The 24,741-nt window shown below is 34.5% G+C and overlaps 1 protein-coding gene and 1 long non-coding RNA gene across 3 annotated transcripts in view; one reads left to right on the top strand and one right to left on the bottom strand.

The window, feature by feature from the left end:
* Positions 1-15,835: 15,835 nt before the first annotated feature.
* LOC117072831 overlaps positions 15,836-24,741 on the top strand; it is a 68,231-nt gene continuing 59,325 nt past the window's right edge. Inside the window, exon 1 of the long non-coding RNA XR_004432962.1 lies at positions 15,836-16,007. This is a non-coding gene — a long non-coding RNA (uncharacterized LOC117072831). The remainder of the gene's footprint in view (positions 16,008-24,741) is intronic.
* SLC13A1 (solute carrier family 13 member 1) overlaps positions 17,394-24,741 on the bottom strand; it is a 90,065-nt gene continuing 82,717 nt past the window's right edge. The window contains exons 13-15 of one of the 2 annotated variants that reach the window (XM_033193257.1): positions 21,902-22,063; positions 20,293-20,430; positions 17,394-18,510 (exon numbers count right to left, since the gene is read on the bottom strand). In XM_033193257.1, coding sequence (XP_033049148.1) covers positions 18,373-18,510; positions 20,293-20,430; positions 21,902-22,063 — 438 coding nt within the window. In that variant the 3' untranslated portion in view covers positions 17,394-18,372. The remainder of the gene's footprint in view (positions 18,511-20,292; positions 20,431-21,901; positions 22,064-24,741) is intronic. The other variant, XM_033193256.1, reaches the window with a different exon arrangement.

The raw sequence follows: 24,741 nt of genomic DNA, 5'->3' as shown, positions 1-24,741 counted from the left end.
ATGGAGTATTTTTCCATTTGTTTGTGGTATCTCTGATTTCTTTGAGCATTGTTTTTGTACGTCTCATTGTAAGGATCTTTCACTTCTCTGGTTAGCTGTATTCCTAGGCATTTTATTCTTTTTGTGTCAATTGCGAATGGGATTGCATTGCTGATTTGGCTCTTGGCTTGGCTGTTATTGGTGTATAGAAAGGCTAGTAATTTTTGTTCATTGATTTGGCATCCTGAAACTTTGCTGAAGTTGTTTATCAGCTGAAGGCGTTTGGGGTGAGACTACTGAGTATCTAGATAATCATATCATCTGCAAACAAGTATAGTCTGATTTCCTCTCTTCCTATTTGGATGCCTTTTATTTATTTCTCTTGCCTGATTGCTCTGGCTAGGACTTTGGTAATATGTTAAATAGGAGTGGTGAGAGTGAGCCTCCTTGTCTTTTTTGTTTTTAAGGGAAATTCTTCCAGCTCTTGCCTATTCAATATGATGTTGGCTGTGGGTTTGTCATAGATAGCCCTTATTATTTTGAGGTATGTTCCTTCAATACCCACTTTATTGAGAGTTATAAATATAAAGAAATGTTGAATTTTATTGGAAACATTTTCTGCATCTTTTGAAATAATCATGTGGTTTTTGTTTTTAGTTCTGTTTATGTGATGAATTGCATTTATTGATTTGAATATGTTGAACCAATTTTGCATCCCAGAAATAAAGCCTACTTGATCATAGTGTAGTAGCCTTTCGATGTCCTGATGGATTTGATTTGGTAGTACTTTTTTGAGGATTTTTGCATCTATGTTCGTCAATGATATTGGCCTAAAGTTTTATTTTTTCATTGTCTCTGCCAGATTTTGTTATAAGGATGATGCTGGCCTTGTAGAATGAGTTGGGCATGAATTTCTCCTACTTAATTTTTTGTAATAGTTTCAGGAGGAATGGTACCAGCTCTTCTTTGTACATCTGATATAATTTGGCTATGACTCGGTCTGGTCCTGGGCCTTTTATGGTTAATAGGCGACATGGTAGGTTATATATTACTGATTCAATTTTGGAGCACATTATTGGTCTGTTCTGGGAATCAATTTCTTTCTGGCTCACTCTTGGGAGGCTGTATGTGTACAGGAATTTATCCATTTCTTCTAGATTTTCTAGTTTGTGTGCATATAAGTGTTCATAGTAGTCTCTGATGCTTATTTGTATTTCTGTGAAGTCAGTGGTAATATCCCCCTTGTCATTTCCGATTGTGTTTATTTGAATATTCTCTTTCCTTCTTGATTAGTCTAGCTAGTAGGTTATCTATCTTATTATTATTTTTTTTTCAAAAAGTCAGCTCTTGGATTGGCTGTTCTTTTGAATGGTTTTAGGTGTCTCAGTCTCCGTCAGCTCAGCTCTGATTTTGGTTATTTCTTGTCTTCTGCTAGCTTTGGGGTTGATTTGCTCTTGCTTCTCTAGTTCTTTTACTGTGATGTTAGATTGTTAATTTGAGATTTTTGTAACTTTTTGATATGGGCATTAAGTATTATAAATTTCCCTTTTACTACTGCCATAGCTGTGTCTCAGAGATTCTGGTATGTTGTATCTTTTTCTCATTAGTTTCAAAGGACTTCTTGATTGCTGCCTTAATTTCATTTTTTACCCAAAAGTCATTCAGGAGCAGGTTGTTTGTTCTTTGTAAATGTATGGTTTTGAGAAATTTTCTTCATGTTTCGTTGTATTTTTATTGTGCTGTGGTTCAAGAGAGTGATTGGTATGTTTTTTTTTTTCATTTGGTGAAGATTCTTTTATGTTTGATTTTGTGGTAGATTTTAGATTATGTGCCATGTGGTGATGAGAAGAATGTATATTCTGTTGTTTTGGGGTGGAAAGTTCTGTAGATGTTTATGAGATCTATTTGGTTCAATATTGAGTTCAGGACCTTGTTGATTTGCTGCCTCAATAATATGCATAATACTGTCAGTGGGGTGTTGAATTATTAATAGGATTAATAATAATTCTATTATTATTGTGTGGGATTCTAAGTCTCTTTGAAGGTCTCTATGAACTTGCTTTATAAATCTGTGTGCTATTGTGCTGGGTCAATAAATAGTTAGAACTTCTTGTTGAACTAAACCATTTACTATTATGTAATAAACAAATCTTAAGAGCAAGCATTGAAAGGATTAAACTGTTTCCAAATAACTTGGTACTTTTAGAATAACACTCAAATATATTTATAGGGATAAAATAAATCTAATACTAAATCTAAAATTAGAAATATCTGACCCCTAATTTAAAAAATTACCAAGAAGAAAAAGTAGAAAAAAAGGACTCAAAAATAAAAAATCAAGCAATAGAAACAGAGACAGAAATGGCGCAGGTGACAGAATTACTAGACAAGAACATCAAAACAATTATTAAAATTATATTACATATGTTCAAGAAGGGAAAGTGAAAAGGAAGTTTGCTAAATGCAAACAGTAAAACCCCAAATCAAATTTCTTGAGTTGAAAATATTTGAGGTGAAAAACGCTTAATGGAATTAATAGCAGATTACACATTGCAGAAGAATTAATTATTGAAACTAAAGCTGTAGGAACTGTCCAAAATGAAACACAGAGACAAAATTGACTAGCAAACACACAAACAAACAGAGATTCAGTGTACACTGGAATAATTTCAAATATATGTGTAATTGTAGTTGTCCCTGAAGGAAAGGAGGTGGGGAGGGGACATTTTTAGGAATAGTGGAATAAGGCTTTTCCAAATTTGATTTTTAAAAATTTGTAAATACCTTAAAACTTAAGGAACCCTGAACACATAGAAACACAAATAAAACTACATCAAGATACCTCACAGTTCAATTGCTTAAAATCGGTAATAAGAAGAAAAATCTTAAATGTATCCAGAGAAAAAAAGAAAAACAAAGCAAGGAATGAAAACACATTTCTTATTAGCCAGCATATAAACCAGAAGACTATGAAAGAACATCTTTAAATCTCTAAGGAAAAGCACTGTCAATCTAGAATTTTATGTCCAGTGAAAATATCTTTCAAAAAGGAAGACAAAATGGAGAACTTTTTCAAACTTACAAAAGCTAAAAAATGTGAATTAGATAAGATGGAAATAGAAATAACAAGCCTACTCAACGAGAATAAAGAATGAGGAGAAATAGACAAAACATTTAGATTTTTGATATTTTTGTATTTTAAAATCTTTGTAAAAGATAATTGTATGTTTAAAGAAAAAAACAATAGCAAAGTATCCTGGGGTTTATGATACAAACATAGTATGTGATGATGGGGTAAAATTGTGAGGGAGAAAACGGAGTCTTATAAGACTCTTATACATTGAATTAGTTCATTTTATATTGTTATAAAGGAATACCTGAAATGGGGTAATTTATAATGACAAGAGATTTATTTTGGCTCATGGTTCTGCAGACTGTACAAGAAACTTAGTGCTGTCATCTGCTTCTGGTGAGGTCTCAGGAAGCTTACAATCATGGTGGAAATTGAAGGGGGAGCAGGCATGTCACATGGTAAGAGAGGGAGTAAGAGAGAATGGGGAGGAGGTGCCAGGCTCTTTGTAGAAACCAGCTCTTGCATGAACTAATAGAGCAATAACTCACTCATTGCTGCAGGGAGGGCACCAAGCCATTCATGGGGGATCCACCACCATTACTCAAACACCTCCCATGAGGGTCCATCTCCAGCACTGAGGATCACATTTCAACATGAGATTTGAGGGAAAAAATATCCAACTAGATCATACATGAAGTGATATATTACTTAAATTAAACTGTCATAAGTTAAAGTTGCAGACTGTAAACTCTCAAGCAACTAAAAAAAATTCAGCAAGTAAGTCAACAAACAAAATGAAATAAAATTATTTAAAAAGTCAATTAATCCAAAATAAGGCAGTACAAGAGGAAAATAAAGCCTGGAACAAATAAAACAACTAGCATAATGGTAGGTTTAGATGCAATCATATCAATAATCACATTAAACGTAGATGACCTAAGCACACAAATTAAAAGGTAGAGCCTGGCAGAATTAATTGGAAAATGAGAAAGCAAGACATTTGCCTGTAAGAAACTCACTTAAAAAAACACAAATAGGTTAAAAACAAAAGGATAAAAAGAAAACTCATGCCAAAACTAATTAAAAACTTGAAATAGTTACACTAATATCAGTATATGTATGTGAAGTATGTTAAGTGAAGAATATTAGCAATGAAATGGGAAATTCATTATGAGAATGGCATAAACTTATAAAAAGTACATAGCAAACTTCAATGTTTATACACTGAATAACAGTTTAAAAAATCATAAGTCAAACCTGATAAAAATGCCAGGAGAAGAGAAAAATACTTAATTATAGGCAAAGAGTTCAACACACCTTTCTCAATAATTGACAGAACAAATAGACGGAAAATCAGTAAGGACATAAAATAATTGAACACCACTCTCAACTATTTTGACCAATTGACATTTTACAATATTTCACCACCAATAGCAGAATATGTGTTCTTTTCAATGACACACAGAGTATTTACCAAGATAAACCATATTATTTTATAAGCAAATTTCAATAAAAATCGAAGGATTTAAATTTTATATAGACCTTTCAAGATAAAAGAAGAGAATGCTTCCTAACTCATTCTCTGAGGCCAGCATTACTTTTTTTTTTTTTTTTGAGACGGAGTCTCGCTCTGTCACCCAGGCTGGAGTGCAATGGCCGGATCTCAGCTCACTGCAAGCTCCGCCTCCCGGGTTTACGCTATTCTCCTGCCTCAGCCTCCCGAGTAGCTGGGACTACAGGCGCCCGCTACCTCGCCCGGCTAGTTTTTTTGTATTCTTTTTTTTTTTTTAGTAGAGACGGGGTTTCACCGTGTTAGCCAGGATGGTCTCGATCTCCTGACCTCGTGATCCGCCCGTCTCGGCCTCCCAAAGTGCTGGGATTACAGGCTTGAGCCACCGCGCCCGGCCAGCATTACTTTAATACCAAAAACTGATCAAAAAAAGAAAAACAAGAAAAGAAAGCTGTAGACCCATGTCCCTCCTGAAAATTAATGTAAAAATTCTTCACAAAATGTTAGTAAATAAAACCTAACACTATATAAATTGTATTCATAAAGTATCATGTTCAAAGTTGGTTTAATTCAATATAATTCAGTACAGTAACAAACTGAAAAATAAAGCCGTAAGATCATTTCAAAAGATGCAGAAAAAGCATTTGACAAATACTATCATTCATTTCTGATTAAAAAATAGTCTCAGCTAGCTAGCAATAGAAGAGAGTTGCTTCAATTTTATAGAGTCTTTATGAAAATTTTACTGGTAGCATTCATAATTAATGGTAAAAAGTGTTTTGCTACTAAAATAAAGAAAAAGGCATGGATGTCTTAAGGCAAGAATGAGAAATGAAAGAGTGAGGTTGGAAGGGAAGAAGTATCACTGGCTTTATTCAAAGAAACATCATTGTTTATGTAGAAAAATCCTATGAACTTACAAGAAAGCAACTAGATCTAATAAGAAAGTTTAGCAAGTGTGCAGGATACAAAAGAAATTTATGAAAATGTATTCCTAGATTCCAGCAAAAATCAGAAATCGAAGCTAAAAACAAATACAATTTATAGTCGTATGAAAAGTAAAATACAATAGCACCAAAAATATAAAATATTTTTAAAGATGAGCAAAACTGTATGCTGAAAACTATGTAATGCTGCTCGGCAAAATTAAACACTATCTAAATAGAGAGCTATAGTGTGTTCATGGATCTGGAGACTCAAATGTTTAAGATATCATTTCCATCCCAGTTTTTATTTATTGATTATGACTAGAGTTCATGAACAGACTAGATTCCTGTTCTAGCCTCAAAAATTTTCACTCTAGTATACAGTTTGTTTTAGATTGTCTAAGGTGCTAAAAGCCCACAAACTCTTTCAGGAAGTGTAAGATAAGAAAGGACTCTGGAAGCTAGTCTGAAAGCCCAACATCTTATACATAAAAAGTTTTTGCAGAGCTGGGATCTTTCTTCAAATCAGAAGCAGATGTCATGGCAGCCATATCTGGGTTGATCAGAAGTACTGTTTTCAAAACATCGCTTTCCTTTTTTCCGAAGTTTCTTCCACCAAAATTCTCCCCATTCTCTTTCAGGATGACTTGGAGTTTAAAAATCATTGCATGAAATGTAAGGTTTTAATTTCATTTTCAAGCTTCATTTGAAAATTTATTCATAGGTTATAGAATATGGAGATGTAGAAAGGTGTCTATTTGTGATTTCTTTATGTAGGAGTATTACAAGAGGCCACTATTCTTAGAGACTCTGATAAACAGCATCTGACCCTTCTGAAGAGTCCAAGAATATTTACAGCTTAAAAAAAGAGAGGGAATGTGTCAGGAAAGAAATGTGAGCTAAGTTTTAAAAAAGGGCAGAATGAAGCAATTAGAATAACTAAGTTAGGAATAATGAAAATGCTGGCTATTGTGCATGAATATGAGAGCAAATTGATCTTCTTTGAATAAAGGAGAGGCTACGTGACATTTCCAATATTTTGGTAATATTCAATACGTATTTTTTTTTTACAGAAAAATAACCACAAAGGCATGGAGTCTGACTCAGTGGCTTCACCATAGACTTGCTGCTGAGAGGGGGTTCAAAGGGTAGGTTCAGCTCAGCAGGTGTAAGGAACTACAGCTGCTGGAATAAATCAACAACCTTGCAGACAATGCTCCAGGGAGCTCTGGCAACATGGGGAATTTTGAACTATCTAAAAATCCCTGAAGTGAGAACTAACGACAAGGATGAGTTAATGAAGTGAGAGGCTCAGTCTATACCAACATGCCACATTATTTCAATAAGATATTGAACTTGTGTTTAGTGTTGTGTACAGAGTTTAAATTTTCCTATATTTTCTTTTCATGCTGAATTTTGTAAATGGAGACTCGTTTTTTAAATACACACTATGTTCACTCTTACTTTCAGTGTTCTCTCTCAACCAAGGAGAAATGAATTAGAATTAAATGATCCTCTGGAAATCTCTGCTTAGGTGTTATGAACTAGAGGTAATCTTTCTAACTTAAATAAAATTCACTTATCTGGAGTTTTAAGGAGATTTTGGCTAAACAACCTTCTGAAGAAAGAGTTTTAGCAAGCCTAGTGGATATATAGTCAATTACTTCTGTGTGATTCACTGAGGAATAAGAATATTACAGCATTTGTAAGACTGCTATCTAATATTGAATTTTATTATAGGCAACACTGCTCATGTTTTATGGGTATTAACTTATTTAATCCTCATAACACTATGAAGATATTCTTATACTATTAGTAGCCTATTTTAAGAATGAGGAAAACTGCAACATATAGAGGTCAAATAACGCATCTAAGGGTACACAGGAGGTGAGTGGTGAAGCAGGGATTTGGTCCTGGTAATCAGCCCCCAGATCCTGTATTTATAGGTACCACTATAGACAGAAAATGGTTTTGGTCCCCATTTGAGCTAGGCTATTTTGCTCTGTTCTCTGGCTATATGGTTACTTCTAATATTTTTGCCACGAACGTATTAATATGTTGACTCCTCTGAGTTTAAGATGTAAACTTTAGACTCCCTCTCCCTTTCACTTGGCATGGAGCCTTGCAGTAGAGTAGGGTAGTGGCAATGAGCATCTAGGCACAGATGAGAACAGGAAGCACCTTTCTTCCCAAGACACCTGGGTCCTCAAAGAGGTGCAGAGCCTCCAAAGTCCCAGAGGCCCTTGAAGTGGTGGATCAATAGGGCTTGTGGAAGCAATGAAGACATGTTGATCTCAAGGATGATATGAATTTTATGAGCAAAGAAGCATGAGTAGATCTTGGAATCAGAAGTGGATGATAAAACATGGGAATAATATATTTCAGATAATCTCAGTGGAATTGTACATCTCAGTGGAATCCACCATGGACAACTGCTAATCACAAAACCAGATGCGTCTCACTCACTGGGAGCTTCATACGTAAGGTCTACAGCACTTGGATGAACATTGCAAGGAGAAAAGAGCAAGAGAGGGGACCTAAAAAACAAAAACTAAGTTGAATAAGTTCAGTTATACTGAAATGACTAAATTGACTTTGATTTCATTAGATTAAGTGTTCTGCTACCAACCCAAATTGCAGCTTGAGAGTGAAATTATATGAAGATATGGAAAAAAAGGCAGTTTCATTTTTGGACACTCAAATACAAGGCTGTAAAATTGCTGTATACACTCAAGTTTTAATACACAGGAATATGATCCCCTAACAATGACTTTCCTGTCTATGGTGGGAAGAGATAGGGAAGAATACTGAGTAGGGCAAAATAATCATATTATTCAATATCACAAATTATATAAATGAGGCTCGGAGCTGTTATCTGACTAACTCAATGCTTCACTGCCAATAAATGGTGGAATTGAAACTTGAGTTAATGTCTTCTGAGTTGAAAGCCTGCACTCTTTCAGTGGAACCACATTGATTTCCTTTATATAATGTTGATTACTACCAAAACAACTAAAGAAGGGAAATTTCTGCTCTAAATGTGAAAGAGGAACTACTAAATGAACAACATGTTAATACAGCCAAAAGCTGAGTAGGTTTACAAAGCCCTAAGATTTTCTCATAATCCCAGACTATTAAGTAAGTCAGGTCTTCATTTCATGGTTATTACTTTGGAGATCTTCGAATTCAAGCCAATGTTTTGAGTAATGAAGCCAGCAAGTCTGTTTGGTTTTATCTGGGGCAGGCTGAAGGAAGGATTTGTGGGTCTATGTTGATACAATTCATCAACATCTTGCTTCCATTGCAAATACAGTTAATGAAGATACACAGTTTATGGAGCAATTGCTGCTTGAGACTGAGAAAGCAGCTCACTTCAACTACACCCTGATTCAATTTTCTTTTTTCTTTAGTAATTTTAAGTATGATTGGAGGAGAAAATAGTATCTCATCTAGTTATAACTAGTTTAAAAGAAAACAGGACCTCAAAATTATTTTTGAGCTTTTTTTTTTTTTTTTTTTTTTTTTTTTTTTGTTTGTTACTTTCTGCAATGTAAGAATAAAGAAGAAGAAAATAATGGACCAGAAGAAGGTGAACTGAAAGTCTTCCTGCCTAAAAGCTAAAATGAAGGAAACAATTTAAAAAATATTGTGTACTATATATAGAAGTTGGTGGCATAAGTATTTGAACAGAACCATCATCGAAGAAATAACAAAAACTATCTGTTTCAGAAAAGCAGATGACAATATGTTTTTATCATGGGGTTATTGTATATATCAATCAGCTACAGTTTCTTTTTAAGAACTCTAATGTAAGGATGATAAGACTTGAGCAGGCCTTGGAGAAATTTTTTAAAAAGTAATTGATGTGCTTATGAGTTAGTCCCTGGTATATTTTCTTGAAGAGTGTATATTTCTTAGTCATAATGTAAAGATTGTCTAAAGCTTTTTTATTTTGGAAGACCTAAAAGACAAACTGACAAATAACCATGCTTACAGATATAATACTCTATTTTTATTTTCCTTTCCCAAGAGAATGTGGAGGAGGCACATGAACTAAAAGTCTAGAGATTATAGGTCTCTCCATTTACTTAGGCCTTCTTTAGTTTCTTTCTAAAGTTTTATAATTTTCTTCATAAAGTTTTTGTTCACATTATGTTAAATTTATTATTAGGCATAATAGTACATTTTTAAAAAAATTGCATTTTCTAATAGTTTGTTTCCATTGTATAGAAATGCAATTAATTTCTGTATATTGTATGTAGAAACATCATTAAAATAATAATTTTGATTATCTATATAGAAAATCACATCATATAAAAATGATAGTTTCTTGTTTCCATTTCAGTAAGAATTGTGTATTATTGCTTTCTATTTCTCTGTTTTACTTCATTATCTAGGGTTTCTGGTTAAGTGTTTAATAAAAGCAGTGTTATTGGGCATTTTGGTTTTAATCTTCATCAAAAAGGAAAGCTTTAACCTTAACCCTAATTATAATTATTAATCTTATTTCAGACTGGATACTGGATACTGAACTAGATATTGAACACTATTAAGTTTAATGTCTATTCTAGGTCTTTTGCTGACACTTTATTTTTCTTAAGGAGTTTATTTTATTTTTTAGTTTTTTAACTTTCATTTTAGGTTCGGGGTATATGTGCAGGTTTTTTTTTATATAGGCAAATTGCATGTCATGGGGTTTAGTGTACAGATTATTTTGCCACCCAGGTAATAAGCATAGTGCCTGAATGGTAGATTTCTGATCCTCACACCATTTCCCTCTCACCTTAAGTAGGCCCCTGTGTCTGTTGTTCACTTCTTTATGTCCATATGTACTCAGTGTTTAGCTCCCACTCATAAGTGAGAACATGCAGTACTTGGTTTTCACTTCCTGCATTAGTATGCTTAGAATAATGGGCTCTAGCTCCATCAATGTTGCTGCAAGAGACATGATCCCATTATTTTTAATGGCTGTATAGTATTCCATGGTGTATATGTACCACATTCTCTTTATCCAGTCTACTGTTGATGAGCATTTAGGTTGATTCTATGTCTTTGCTGTTGTGAATGATGCTGCCATGAACATATCTGTGCCTGTGTCTTTATGGTAGAATGATGTATATTTCTTTGGGTGTATACTCAGTAATGGGATTGCTGTGTTGAATGGTAATTCTGCTTTGAGTTCTTTGAGAAATTGCCAGACTGCTTTGCACAATGGCTGAGCTCATTTACATTCCCACCAGCAGTATATAAATGATCCCTTTTCTTTTTTTTTTTTTTTTTTACTGAATGCATTCACTTTATTACAATGAAATTGAAGCCTGTTTTTATCCCCCATAATTCAAAATGTACATCATTTTAAATCTGACAAGGAGGCAATTTATCTCTTTTTTTTCCCACTAATTATAAAAAAATAAATTTCCCTTCAGAACTTCCCAGTATGTTCATCTTGCCAGGGTATGCTAAGATCACACTCTAGGCAGGTTATTTAGCAGTATGCTGACTTTATTTTTTCTAGTTTTCTTTTTTTTTTTTTTTTTTTTTTAATTATACTTTAAGTTCTAGGGTACATGTGCATGACTTTTATATCATGTATAACTCCCCAATGCAATCCCTCCCCCCTCCCCCCCGCCATGATAGGCCCCAGTGTGTGATGTTCCCCTTCCCGAGTCCAAGTGATCTCATTGTTCAGTTCCCACCTATGAGTGAGAACATGCGGTGTTTGGTTTTCTCTTCTTGTGATAGTTTGCTAAGAATGATGGTTTCCAGCTGCATCCATGTCCCTACAAAGGATGCAAACTCATCCTTTTTTATGGCTGCATAGTATTCCATGGTGTATATGTGCCACATTTTCTTAATCCAGTCTGTCACAGATGGACATTTGGGTTGATTCCAAGTCTTTGCTATTGTGAATAGTGCCGCAATAAACATACGTGTGCATGTGTCTTTGTAGTAGAGTAATTTATAATCCTTTGGGTATATACCCAGTAGTGGGATGGCTGGATCATATGGTACATCTAGTTCTAGATCCTTGAGGAATCGCCATACTGTTTTCCATAATGGTTGAACTAGTTTACAATCCCACCAACAGTGTAAAAGTGTTCCTATTTCTCCACATCCCTTTTCTTTACAACCTTGCTAGCATCTGTTATTTATTGACTTTTTAATAAAAGCCATTCTGACTGGTGTTAGATTGTTATCTCATTGTGGTTTTAATTTGCATTTCTCTAATGATTAGTGATGTTGAGCACTTTTTCATATTCTTCTTGGTTTGTCTGTGTTTATGTCTTCTTTTGAGAAGTGTCTGTTCTTGTCCCTTGCCCACTTTTCAATGGGGTTGTTTACTTTTTGTTGTTGATTTAAGTTCCTTATACATGCTGGATATTAGATCATTGTCAGATGCATAGTTCGCAAGTATTTTCTCCCATTCTGTGGGTTGCTGTTCACTCTGTTGGTAGTTTCTTTTGCTGTGCAGAGGTCTTTAGTTGAATTAGGTACCAATTGTCAATTCTTATTTTTGTTGCAATTGCTTTTGGCATCTTCATCATCTTTGCTAGGTCCTATGTCAAGAATGGTATTGCCTAGGTTGTCTCCCAGGGGTTTTATGGTTTTCATAATTACATTTAAGTCTTTAATCCATCTTGAGTTGATTTTTGTATATGGTATAAGGAAGAGCTCCAGTTTCAATCTTCTGCCTATGGCTAATCAGTTATCCCAGCACTGTTTCTTAAATGGGGAGTTATTTCCCCATTGTTTATTTTTGTCAACTTTGTCAAAGATCAGATGGTTGTAGGTGTCCAGCATTATTTATATTCTGTTCCATTGGTCTATGTGTCTGTTTTGTGCCAGTACCATGCTGTTTTGATTACTGTAGCCTTGTAATATAGTTTGCAGTTGGGTAATGTGGTATCTTCAGCTTTGTTCTTTTTGTTTAAGAATACTTTAGCTATTGAGGCTTTTTGGTTCCATATTAATTTTAAATTTTTTTTCTAATTTTAAGTATGGGTGGAGTCACTGGAGAAGCCCAAGAAGCAGCCTCTTTCAGCCCACACTCCTTCTGGCTTCAATTTGAAGAGCTGCTGTCCTATCTGCTGCAGTGCACTGGGGTGCAGGGGCAAGCAGCAAGGGATGACCCCCCTCTCCAAGTTCATTCCTGGGCTTTGGTGGTGCCCACTTCAGCAGCTGGTGCTGTGCTCATGTTTTCTCTGACCCAGTGCTTCAGTGGGCTGCACTCCACCCCCTTCTTAAGGGTAATCTGCACTGAGGGTTAGATCCCCAGGAAAGAGGGGACACCTTCTTCGCACTCCTTAGAGCTGGTGGATCACTGTCCCCAGCTGACCAAGAGAACAGGCTGGGCACCCAGCAATGGCACACGGAGACCATTTCCAAGTCATAAAGCTGAGTCTGGCTGCAAGCCTCACTGACCAGGAGAAATCTTGTCTTCAGCAATTTGCCTCCTGCTCCAGTCCTGCGATGGGAGAGAACCTAATTTCAGTGCCTGCTGCTAGGGCACTCTCCATACTTGCCACTCAATTCTGGACATGGGAGCCCTCTCCTTACTCCAGGGCAAGTTCTCCAATCTCTGACCATAGATGAAAATGCCTGCATGACTGCCACTGCCAGGTCTCCAAGTGATGACTGTCTGTATATGAACCTGGATTAAAAATGGCATCCTTTTCTCAGTCTCAGGTCTTGGAGAATGCCTGCTGCTTTTCCTGATGTCTTTCCCTCTCTTCATCTCTCAGCCTTTTCCCAAGTTAGCTCCAGAAATTGGGAGAAACAGCGTGCTCTCCCTTGGCCTGGGTTGTATAGAACCTTAGTGAAAAGGTGAGTCACAGACGGTGACTGACAGTCCCTCTCACACACCAGGACTTCACTCATTTTTATCAGCCAAATGTCATCATGGGGGTTGCTTGCCCACTTTATCCTACCCAGGGTCTTGGGTGTCCTTTGCTATTTCAGTGAATTCTCATTTTCTTTTCTGAATCAAAGCTCATAGAGTTGATCTTTATGTACTATTTTGCTATTTCCAAATGGCTGAGGCATGCTGAAAGCCTCTAATCCACAGTCTCGGAAAAACTGACTCTCCTATTAATATTTTAAAAATTCTCAGTCACTATATTTTTGATTATGCCTCTTTTATTCTTTTTATCATATATTCCTTGAATTCTGATGAAATATTTGTTACATTTCCCATTCTCAATTTGTTTTTCTTAACCTCGCTCTCAGAGTTCCACCTTTTGTCTCTCTCTGTGCTGTATTCTCATTAATGTGTTGGAATGTGTCTTCCAGTTCACACACTTTATTTTTTGGTTTGCATAATGTGCTATTTAATCTATTATGGTTTTAATTTAAATTAGTATACTTTTCACTGCTAAAATTTCTATCTGATACCTTTTTAGTTCTCTTTGGTTACTTTTCACAGTTTGTTGTTTGTATTTGTTTTGTATTGTTGCTTTAACAAATTCTACAAATATATAGGCTGAAAATAAAACTCATTATTATCTTAAAGTTCTGTAGATTTGAAGTTCAGAACAAGTTTCATGGGACTAAAATTATAGTGTCTTCAGGGCTTCATTTCTTATTGGAGACTCTTAGGTTGAATCTGCTCCCAGGCTCATGAAGGTTGTTGGCAGAATTCAGTCACATGCAACTGTAGGAGTGAGGTCCCTGTCTCCTTGCTGGGTTTCAGCTAGGGGTCATTCTCAACTTCTAGAGGCTTCCTGCACACCCTGGCTTGCAGTCCTTTTATCTTCAAAGCCAGCAGTTGTGGTTTGAGCCTTCTTATGCATCACATCTCTCTGACTTCTCATTGTGTTTCATCTTGCCCATCTGACTCTTCTGTCATCTTCATTTGCTTTTAAGTGCTCATTTGGTCACACTGTGCACACCTGTATAATTTAGGATAATCTCCCTATTTTAATGTTAGCTGATTAGTAACCTTAATCACATCCGTAAAGTCCCTTTACAGCAGTACGTATGTTAGTGTTTGATTGAATAACCACAAGACAGAAATCTTAGGGGTACATTTTTAGAATTCTGTTTACCATATGTATGTTTCCAAACATTATACATCCTCATTTTATATTCTATATTTGATAATTTTAATATCTGTTGCCCTTGTAACTTGGATCTCTTTCTTTTGGTTATCTTGGCTCCTGCACAGTGTGCATTATGTTCTGATATAATTTGTAAGTTTTGATTAAAATCTCACATGAAGTTTAGCCTTAGTAATTTTTTAAGCCCCTGATTGAAAAAGGCCATCCTTCTTTTCTCAGGTACTTGAGAATACTACCAACTCAAAATTATTTTAAAATAGGGTTTCAGATTAAGTCCAACTCTTTCCCCTGCTCTGTTATCTGCCCTGCCCCCAATACACACATTGGTATTGAGACTTTAGGCTTCCTCCACCTAGTGTGTAAACCAAAATATGAAAGTTCTCCTGATATTTTCCTCTATGTGGTGAGATTTTCCCCTAACTCACACTCTCATTAAGAATATAGTCCTTTGGGATTCTAACCCTACATTGGTTTCCATCCACCCTTAACTTGGTTAGACCCTAACTTTGTCTTCTCTGCCTATGAATCCATTAAGAGATCTCTAGGGATCAGCAGTTACCACCTTCAGTTCTTGCTTAAATCTCTGGATTCTTGTTTGTGCTTCATCTTTCTCTTCTGAGGACTTCCATTTTTTCTTGTAGACACAATTGTGTTATCCAGTATTTCTTATTATCTAGCTTCAGAAAGATCCCACCCCGTATCTGTACCACTATACTATCAGTAAGAAACTTCCCTTTATTGCTTTTTTAAAACCCTAGTGTTTTCTTTCCAGACAAATATAGATTCCCGTATTTGGAAAAACCTTTTAATGTCTGCCTCCTTATGTGTTATTTTTACTGTTTACTTCTTGATTAATATGGTCTTGCCTCTATAATGGGGGCCTGGGATTTTGGTATTTGCATTCCCAAAACTTACCTAGTAAGTTTTTACTGAACAATTTGATTCATCTAGAAAGAACATGATTAATACTACCCTGGAGTAATAATTTTAACTATTTCATTTTTTAGATTATGCTAGAATAATAAAACTGACACAGTTTGTTCAGTTTTACTCTAGCATTCCTAATCCAATCCTTCCTCTACTAAATTTTTTAAAAAACATTTCATTTGGTAAAATCCACATACTCAAGCAAAAGTAAAATTCATTAACTAAACCAATAAAATTTTAGAACAGAAATGCCATCACAAAGACTCTTACATTTAGCCATGATAGAGATACAGTAATATATCTAATACTCTTTGACACATAATAATACATGGTACACATGTCAAGATACAATCAACGTGCCATGATATCGTTTTGTCAATATTTGCTAATAATATTCACTAGTACTACTGTCTAAAATTATGTACCTCCCAGGCTGAAAAAAGAAAGCTTTGGACACCATGGTGAAAATATTGCACACATCTGAGAGAAAGGAAGTCTGAACTGTAGAGATGCTGACTTGTACAGCAGCAGTTGAGGTGAGTGAAAGATATACATATGTCAGTGCAGCCTTCCAAGTGCCTGTATGAACAGACAGTAAGTAGGCACTTAGTAGAATTGCTGCTATTATCTAGACAAGATCCAATCCTAAGTAAGATGTTGAAATTCAAAGTGACAAAGATTTCTAGTTAACCTCTAAGTAATGATTAAGATAATGACAAAAACACTATCTACCATAGAGTGGCAGGACAAAGGATTTTTGATCATCTGTTTAGAATTGCCTTCTGGAAACTTTCAAAGACAGTATGCAACTCTCAAAATAAAAGAACTTGACAACTTTAATGTAAATGGAACAAATGTGAAATGGGTCATTTAAGTTATTTTTGATATGTCAAACATAAAGCTGTGGTAAGAGAACTATACCACTCAATTGAACAAATTTTCACTAAGTATTATTTTTCATATACTCAGCTGGCAGCTGTTGGAAGTAATTCATTAAAGTTATCCAAGCTGAAATATTTACATTATTTTATTGAGACCAAAACTTACTCATTATAATTTGAAAAGTCATTTTATTTTTTCATAATAAAAATGCATCCATGATCTGATGCAGTTCAGCAGTGACAAATTGAATGACTAGAAAAAAGCAGAAATGTAATAAATACTACAGATTATAAATACATGTGTAAAATATGATAAAGGAACAAGTGAATAGAATAAACATAGAAGAGTTATACAAAGCAGCAATATTATAATTTAAGCTTTACATGGACAAATTTTTCTTTGAAAAAATGATTGATTTTTTGCATTGGTCCATTAATAAATATAGATACATAATGAACATGGACAATTAATAATGTATATGTTAACAAGAAATATTATTTTAAAAACCCTCTTTACTATATTTAGTTTCAAGAATAAGTTTGTAAATAATCTTATTTGAATAAAAAATGACAAGGTCAGTAACATCTAGAAAGTGCCAATGAAGATTAAAAATAGCAAAGGTTTATTTTTTGCTTTGTCTTTCGTTGTATTTTTAGTGTGAGAATTGCTATGATATAACATCTGCATCTTTTGCTAACTGTGCACATTACTCTGGTTTTGATCATTTTTCCTTTAGGGGAATTTTGGAATGCCAATAGCACTTACTATTGTAAAAATTTATTTATTGATATAGAATATTTGTACATATTTTGGGGGTTTATATGATATTTTGATACCTGTATGCAGTGTGTAATGGTCACATCAGGGTAATTGGAAACTCACTCTTTTTCACATCCTGACTTCTAGAAGACTATTCTTATCCTACTTTTGTTTAAATGTTTAGTTTTTTTCTTTTTGATTTGCTCTTAAATGATTTATTTTTCTCTTTTGTAATATGTCAGCAGTTTTCATTCTTATTCTTTTTTTTCCTTATTTTTTTCCTTTTTTCATTGCACTGTTTACATAATGGAGTTATGTGATTTTTCTATGTCTGTATACACAGTGATAATTCATTTAGATTTCTACATCTCTTTATTTTTAACATATGACATTATGCATTTCTGAACTAAGATAAACACTTAAGCAAAGTTGTTACTCATATACAAAACTGTGTTAATAGTTTTATAGTGTTTAGTTTTTCTTTCTAACAATACTGTATTAATAGTGCAAATCATAGCAAGCCTTATCCATAGCTCTACAAAATGAATTTCTCAGTGTGCCAATATCATAAAAGTATGAATTATATTACTCTAACTGTAGAGTTCAGTAGAAATAAATCTTATCTATAAGTTTTCTGTTATTTAGTATATTCAGCCATAATTTTGGAATTACTGCTTCAATCTCAACTTTCATATTACATGTATATATTAAGAATAATCCAATTGGATTTTTTAAATGAGGAAGTGCACATATCATTTAGATTAAACTTTTCTCTGCATCACCAGATGACCATGGCTTTGATTTCTCAGCAAATTCTCTTGAACAACACTGCAGAAATGATTTATCCAAGTACCGAATTAACTTGTATATCTTATTTTCTATTTTTAGTTTCATGGGAAGTTTCTGAAACAATAAATTGCATTTAAAATGTTACATTGAATTCCAGCTGTAAGATGAAACAAATGCTCTAATCTCTTTAAAGGTCAAGTTATAAATTATTCTTATGATGAAGCAAGTTGCAGATGGTTCATGAGCAAAATCTCAAACGTGGGCTTCTTGATGAAGATGGTCTTTGTTGCACCGCAATAACAAATATTGACTCTGAGTTATAACAGCAGGTTTCGGGTATTCATGGGAATTGCAGCAGTTATACCATAACTGATTTAAATTTGTGTCATTAGTTATTTAGAGCCACATTTTACAGTCAATTATTAATGCCTTCCAGAAACTACCACAAGATAGTCAGAACTTTTGTGCTTATTATGGCATGGTCTCATTACTCATAGCAGGAGCCCACGAAGGGTAAGTGTAGAGGTCAAACATGGGTACAATCCAGGTATATATGCCAAGCATAACCACAGCAACACCAATAATGTTGACACCAAGTCCAGCTTTAACCTTGAACAGGAAAAAGCATAAATGTCAGTGTCCCAAAAGAAAGCCTACAGGAGATTAGAATCCTGTTGTAGGAAGTATATGCTGGATTTACATGCATCCTAAATGATTAGTAAAAATTGCCATTTTTTAAAAATGTACTTTAAGTTCTAGGGTACATGTGCACAACATGCAGGTTTGTTACATATGTATACATGTGCCATGTTGGTGTGTTGCACCCATTAACTCATCATTTCTTAAATCCAGGGGTTCTTCTCCATTCATAGCAAGAGAAAAATCTGTCCCTAACTAAACATCATTGAGTTGAAGACTCTCAGAGAAGTTCCTCTTAGGAATATACCTAAGTAATTCTGATTAGAGGAAAATCGCTTAGAAATCTGCCATTTCATGTTAAATCAGAATTTCAGTTTTGTGGTTTTATATTTCAATGAATAAGATTCAGGACACCATATGACAACTGTATCTTTTATATTTGCTCGACATAATTATTAATTTAACCTTAATATCTTTCTTAGCATTCTCATGGTTTTAGCTCTTATATCATTATTCTACAGTCCATTAAATAATCTCAGACTTGCTTTGTATCGATTAAAATAAAAATTGGCAAACTACTGCCCTTGATTTGTTTTGGTAAATAAAGTTTTATTGGACCACAACTATGCTTATTTGTTTACATATTTTCTTTGCTTTCATGATACAATGGCAGAGTTGAGTAGTTGTGATAGAGATGGCCCCACAGAGCCTCAGATATCATCTGCCCTTTTACAGAAAGAATGTGCTTACTCCTGCATTCTCTGCATTAAAACATGGAACTCTGAAGCAAAAGAGGAATACCGAGCAAGGATGATAACAGATGCCCTCTTCCCTGTCCATGCAAGCCAGCCACTCGTTTATCTCAGAATCCTAGTTTTATCCTTTTTAATACACATACATCAGGCATTACTTATATTGTATTATGCACATTTTCCTTACCAAATGGATATTATGTTATTTTTGTGTACAGGCAGTTCTAGAATGTTTATGTTACAGGGGCTTAGGAACAGCAGTCTGTGTGAAAGAAAGGGAGCTGGGACTTGCCTTGGAACTGTATTTGCATAGGAAGCTCACTGAATTCACTTTGGCTATATTATCGTTTGGGTTGGTTTGGAAATAGGTGATGAAGATGTGGAAACTACTAGAATATTCTCAAGCCAGTTCTTATAAAGTACTGAATATTCTGCCAGTATTTTTGTATTTGGCAAAAATGTGCATGCTTTATCAGTGAAATTCTTCATTATTGTTTGCTTGTGTTTTCACGTTAGGTCCTGGTATTGAAATCAAAACAAGAAAGATACTTTTTCATCAGTCAGGCACTGACCCCATGTCTCATTCAGAGAAAATGTTCGTTGCATAAATGTTTGTGATAGCACACTACAGTGTTGTTTTGGTTGCTGGATTTCTTTAGCCCTGTTTCTTCCTTTTGCCTAGATCAGTTTGGATCCTAGTGTTCACTTGTAAGTTTACGCTGTCGTGTGGAGCATGTTCAGTGCTCTTTTCCTTCTTCCAAAGCATTACTGATGCATTCAACATCTCTCTGTTTGTGACCATAAATTTTAATGGCATGTTCACTTCTGATTGTCAGTCTTGAAAATAATTCTATGATTAGTCATTCACACCCCTTCATAAACAGAACTCAGGCCATGCTTTTCCTGGTAGTTGACTGGTGTTTGAAAGGGAAGATAACTCAAGACATGGCACACACCAAGATGTGTGTTGGTTCTGATAGTATTTTTTCAGCTAACTCACCATGTCAATGACTTTCAGATGACCATATGAAAAGACAATAGCATTGGGTGGATTTGCTACTGGTAGGAGGAATGCAAACGAAGTACACAGAGTAGAAGGTATCAGAATATAAAGAGGGTTCACGTGAATGGCTTCAGCCTGTTGTAAGAGATAAAAAGAGTCTAAGTAAAATTTTGAAGGTAGACAGCAAACATAAAAAAATGAACAAATGTATTGTAATAAGCCTTCCCAGAAGCAGTTTGAAACCTAATGACATAAAATTATATACATCATTACAGTTATAACTTGAAGAATATTTTTAAGAAAATATCTCATCCTCTTGTTGTTTGTATAGTTATGGATGCCTACTTAAACATTATAGTCCAGTTCATTTAGAAAATAAAATATTATTTATTCCAGAAACTAAATAAAAAGAGCAACCATTTATTACTTATCTACTGCTAGGTGCTGTGCTAAATGTTTACATACATGTATATATTCATATATTTACACATAATATAGTTCATATATAATATAATAAATGTCATATATATATATTGAATTTTTACAATGATCTTATGAGATGGTTACTATAACCTCAAATAACATAAAGAAATGGAGGCCCAGAGAGGCTAAAGTTACTTGTCCGAGCATGCAGCTGGTGAACAACAGAGCTCAAGTAGGTTCTCAAGCCCCTGTGGCTCCAGCACTTCTCATTACACTACTAACTTTACTGCCTCTGTGATATATGCAATTCAAGATTTGCTTAGGGATCATCACATAGGAAGGTTGCTACTATTCTTAACACATAATTTTCTAATTGTTCCATGTTGAGAACAATTAGAAAAAACAACAGAAAAAAAATACAAAATGATATTGTACCAATATACACAGCCTACATTTTTTCTACTTTCAATCTGCAGCTTAAGAATACCAACATATGCCCTTTGAGCTTGTGGCGGCACAATAGCAGAAAGACAATCCTTCTTAATTTAAAGTGCTTTCCTTTCACCAAACCCATCCATCCCAATAAGAAAAACATTTTACTTAAAGTTGTTTCTTGTAATTGCTACCTAAATGGAGAAAAGAAGAAAAGACATTCTTTCCCTCTCTCTCTCTCGGCAAACCCATTTACTTTTTAAAAAATTTTCCCTGGGCAGTAGAAAACTGTGTCTAAAGATATTTAAGCCTGAAGCCTGAAGTGTGAGCCTAGTTTCTCATTCATTTGCAAATCACTTATATTAACCACTTCTCAGAAATTTAGGAACAATGTTTGAGAGGCAAAAGTGTCAGTGGTAGAGATCTAAATACTTAAGTTACCAGCAAACACTGAATTGCATGTCTTATATCTGAAATGGATCTCGTCTGACCCTCTCTCTTATTTATAAAGGAAAAAGCTGGACTGAGAAAAAGTAACATCATGCTGCTTGAACATGAAAACTTAAAAACAGTTACCTAGAGTGAAGATCCTCTGAAAACACTAATACAAATAAAGATCACCCTATAAGTTACTTGCAGGAGGCCCATTTAGATAAAAAAAAGATTCCATACCACAGCATGAGAACCAGCATTCCAAAGCAGAACACTGCTCTTAATGAAGAGTAAAAATGGGGATAAATGAGATACTCACCAATGGAGATAATATTGGGAGAAGGAGTGTAATGGTAGCTGGATTGCTGGCTACCTCAGTTAAAGATGTGACCATCAAAGAAGATATCAGAATTATTAGCCACACTGGTAATGAACCCAGAGGAGATAATTTATTTCCTATCCAATTAGATAATCCGGACTCCTAAAAAACAAATTTGCAATATTTGTTATTCATGAATAATTCTTTGTAATCAGACACAATAAAATCCATAAAAATCATTATTTGCTTTGAAAACTCACTTTCTAAAATATAATTTTAATCTCTTATTTTTCTGTGGTTTGATAGGTCTGGGTGGCTTTGGTAGGAAAGAGCTATTGCTTAGTCTTATTTTAACACTATGAACATGGTTTAGGTTTGAAATGTATTCCCACTTTTTTCAATTACATTTTAATTTTATCTAATTTATATATGTGGATATTTTAATAGATCATATAGAGGGCTTTAAGAGAAGAGCAGCCCTTCTGATTTACCTCTCTCTATTCCTAAGTTATATTCTGCAGAGGCAACAACTTTCAACCCTTATTAGCCACTTATAACTAGCTATCTTTAGGTATTCATAGTTACCTTTTAAAATAATATTTTAATTATGATTTTTTGCTTACTTTTAAAATTTAGACATTATTTACTGGCTTTCTAATATGTGATAATTCAGCTCTCTTACACCATCCACCAAACACATATTTTTTGTTTCTTCATTCCTCCACACTCACATATTAACATTTTTGGTTAAATCAATATTTAATGTTTACCACTATGATTAAATAAATATTGTTCATAGCTACACCACTTAGCATACTATCAGTACATTTACTCTACTCTTCCTTCCCCACAAGAAATAACCATCTCATCATTCTGTTTGCTTAGTTTTCCAAGTACCTAGCACTAATTCATCTGAAATTAAAACTAAAAAACTCCCCACAAATAGATAAACATATCAAGTAATTGGTGTCTTTTCATGTTCCCTCATAGCAATATCTATTCTGGAATATTTCCTCCTCCTGCTCCATTTGGCTTAGTTTAAATCTTTGAATGTATTCTTTAAATCCCTTTAAATCTATTCTTTAAATCCCTTTAAATCTATTCAACTGTTGTTGTTCTGGGACCCCTCTTTACTATCATATTATGACTTTCCTTCTCCTCCCCACTTTGTGGGAATCATTTTTAAATCTACTCTTTTGCATTGGGGAAGCACTTCCTTGTATAACTTCCTGAAAATTGGTATAAGAGTCTTTGCATGCCTGAAAATCTTTTGCTTTTCTTTTCCCACTGTTCTTACTGTTTTGCATTTGTAGAAATCTAGGTTCAAAATAATTATAACTCCACACTTTTAAGCCATTACTCCATTTCCTGTGGTTCTACTTGGATTCTTTAGAAGCCTGATCATATTCTACTCTTTGATTCATTATACATAGTGCAGAAAAACTGGCTATACTCAGATTAGCAAGTGTGTTGTTCTGTATTTCTCCCCCACATAGAAGGGAAAATCCTCCTTTTGTGAAATTTCAGTGAGCTATTGAATGTATGAATCTTTATGACAACTAGAAGTGGCATGAGAAATACTCTTAATTATAAGCAGTATATTCTCAGATCAAAAGCTGGCACAGAAATTTCCAGATGTGAATACCAGATATCAGGCGTGGTTTTGGCTTGTATTTTTGTTTATCTGCTTGTTTTTACTTACGACTTTTAGGTAGAAAAAGGTTATCTACCATTTTAGTCACATTGACAAAAATTAACCCTAGAATAGGTATACTTTAAGAATAGGTTTTATCTATGTCTGATTAGGTGTGGAAATGATTGTACTATATATTGTTTCCCCTACCTGTAGGCCACTGAAATCGTATCTTCATCCCCACGGTTCCAAAATTCTACATAAAATGCTTTGGTGTTGGGTACTTAGTAGCTCTCTCAGTGCAGAATCTCAAAGTCTCTAGCTCTAAGAAATGTCTTTTGTTATTTTGTGGAAATGTTCTTCCTTTCTATTTTTTTCTCTTTTTTCTGAAATGCCTATTAGTTGACTGTTGAACATTTTGGATTGATGTTCTAATGTTCTTATCTCTTTGTGAGCCAGTATCTCATTGGCTCAATTTTGCTACAAAGTAAATCTCAATTTTCTATCAGGGAAGACAGAGAACAACAGCAGGACTGGGGAAAGTATCTGGGAGGCCCATAGATTCTTACACACTTTTTAAACCATCCTCCAAATTCAGCTCTGGCTTTTACTCTAGCTTTCAGAGTTATCTGCTGCCTCCAATTCCTGAGGTCTGCCAGGATGCTACAGATAACCAGCATGTTTCTTGTTGGCTCTTTGTTTTGCCAGCCTATATGTTTCATGTTTCACTATTTTTCTATTTGTACAAAGTCAGTTCCTCTCAAATGTCCTCTTTCCATGTTCTAAATATGATCAACATTTCTTGCCTTTTCTTGTCCCTGTCATATAGTCTTTATGGATTGACATATTTTTGTTGTTATTGCAATTTTAGTGGAGATCTGAAATAAAAAATAAATCCTTCGTGTTTAACCTAGGAGAGAAAATTTTAGGAATGTATGAAAATTGAAGAGGAGATATTCACTGATAAGAATTTGAAATTGTCTATCTGCTCATGAGAAAGAAATCATGTTAAAACAAAAACCAAGGGGAATTTAAGAGAAAAGTAATTGCAATGAGGTAAATTCCACAGTAGTTGCTGTTTCACTGTTCTGTTCCCAACTAGAAAGGTTATCTGATTCTGGACACTTGCCAGACTAATTACAATTTAGAATAAAAGTTTTGAAAAATAATTGCCTCCAAATTTTTTACAGTCCAGTTTTTAGGGGCA

This window comes from Trachypithecus francoisi, unplaced genomic scaffold (genome assembly GCF_009764315.1).
Source record: "Trachypithecus francoisi isolate TF-2019V2 unplaced genomic scaffold, Tfra_2.0 Lachesis_group4, whole genome shotgun sequence".
NCBI lineage: Eukaryota > Metazoa > Chordata > Mammalia > Primates > Cercopithecidae > Trachypithecus > Trachypithecus francoisi.
The sequence above is the reverse complement of the archived record's forward strand: the minus strand, read 5'-3'. Positions and strand labels throughout refer to the sequence as shown.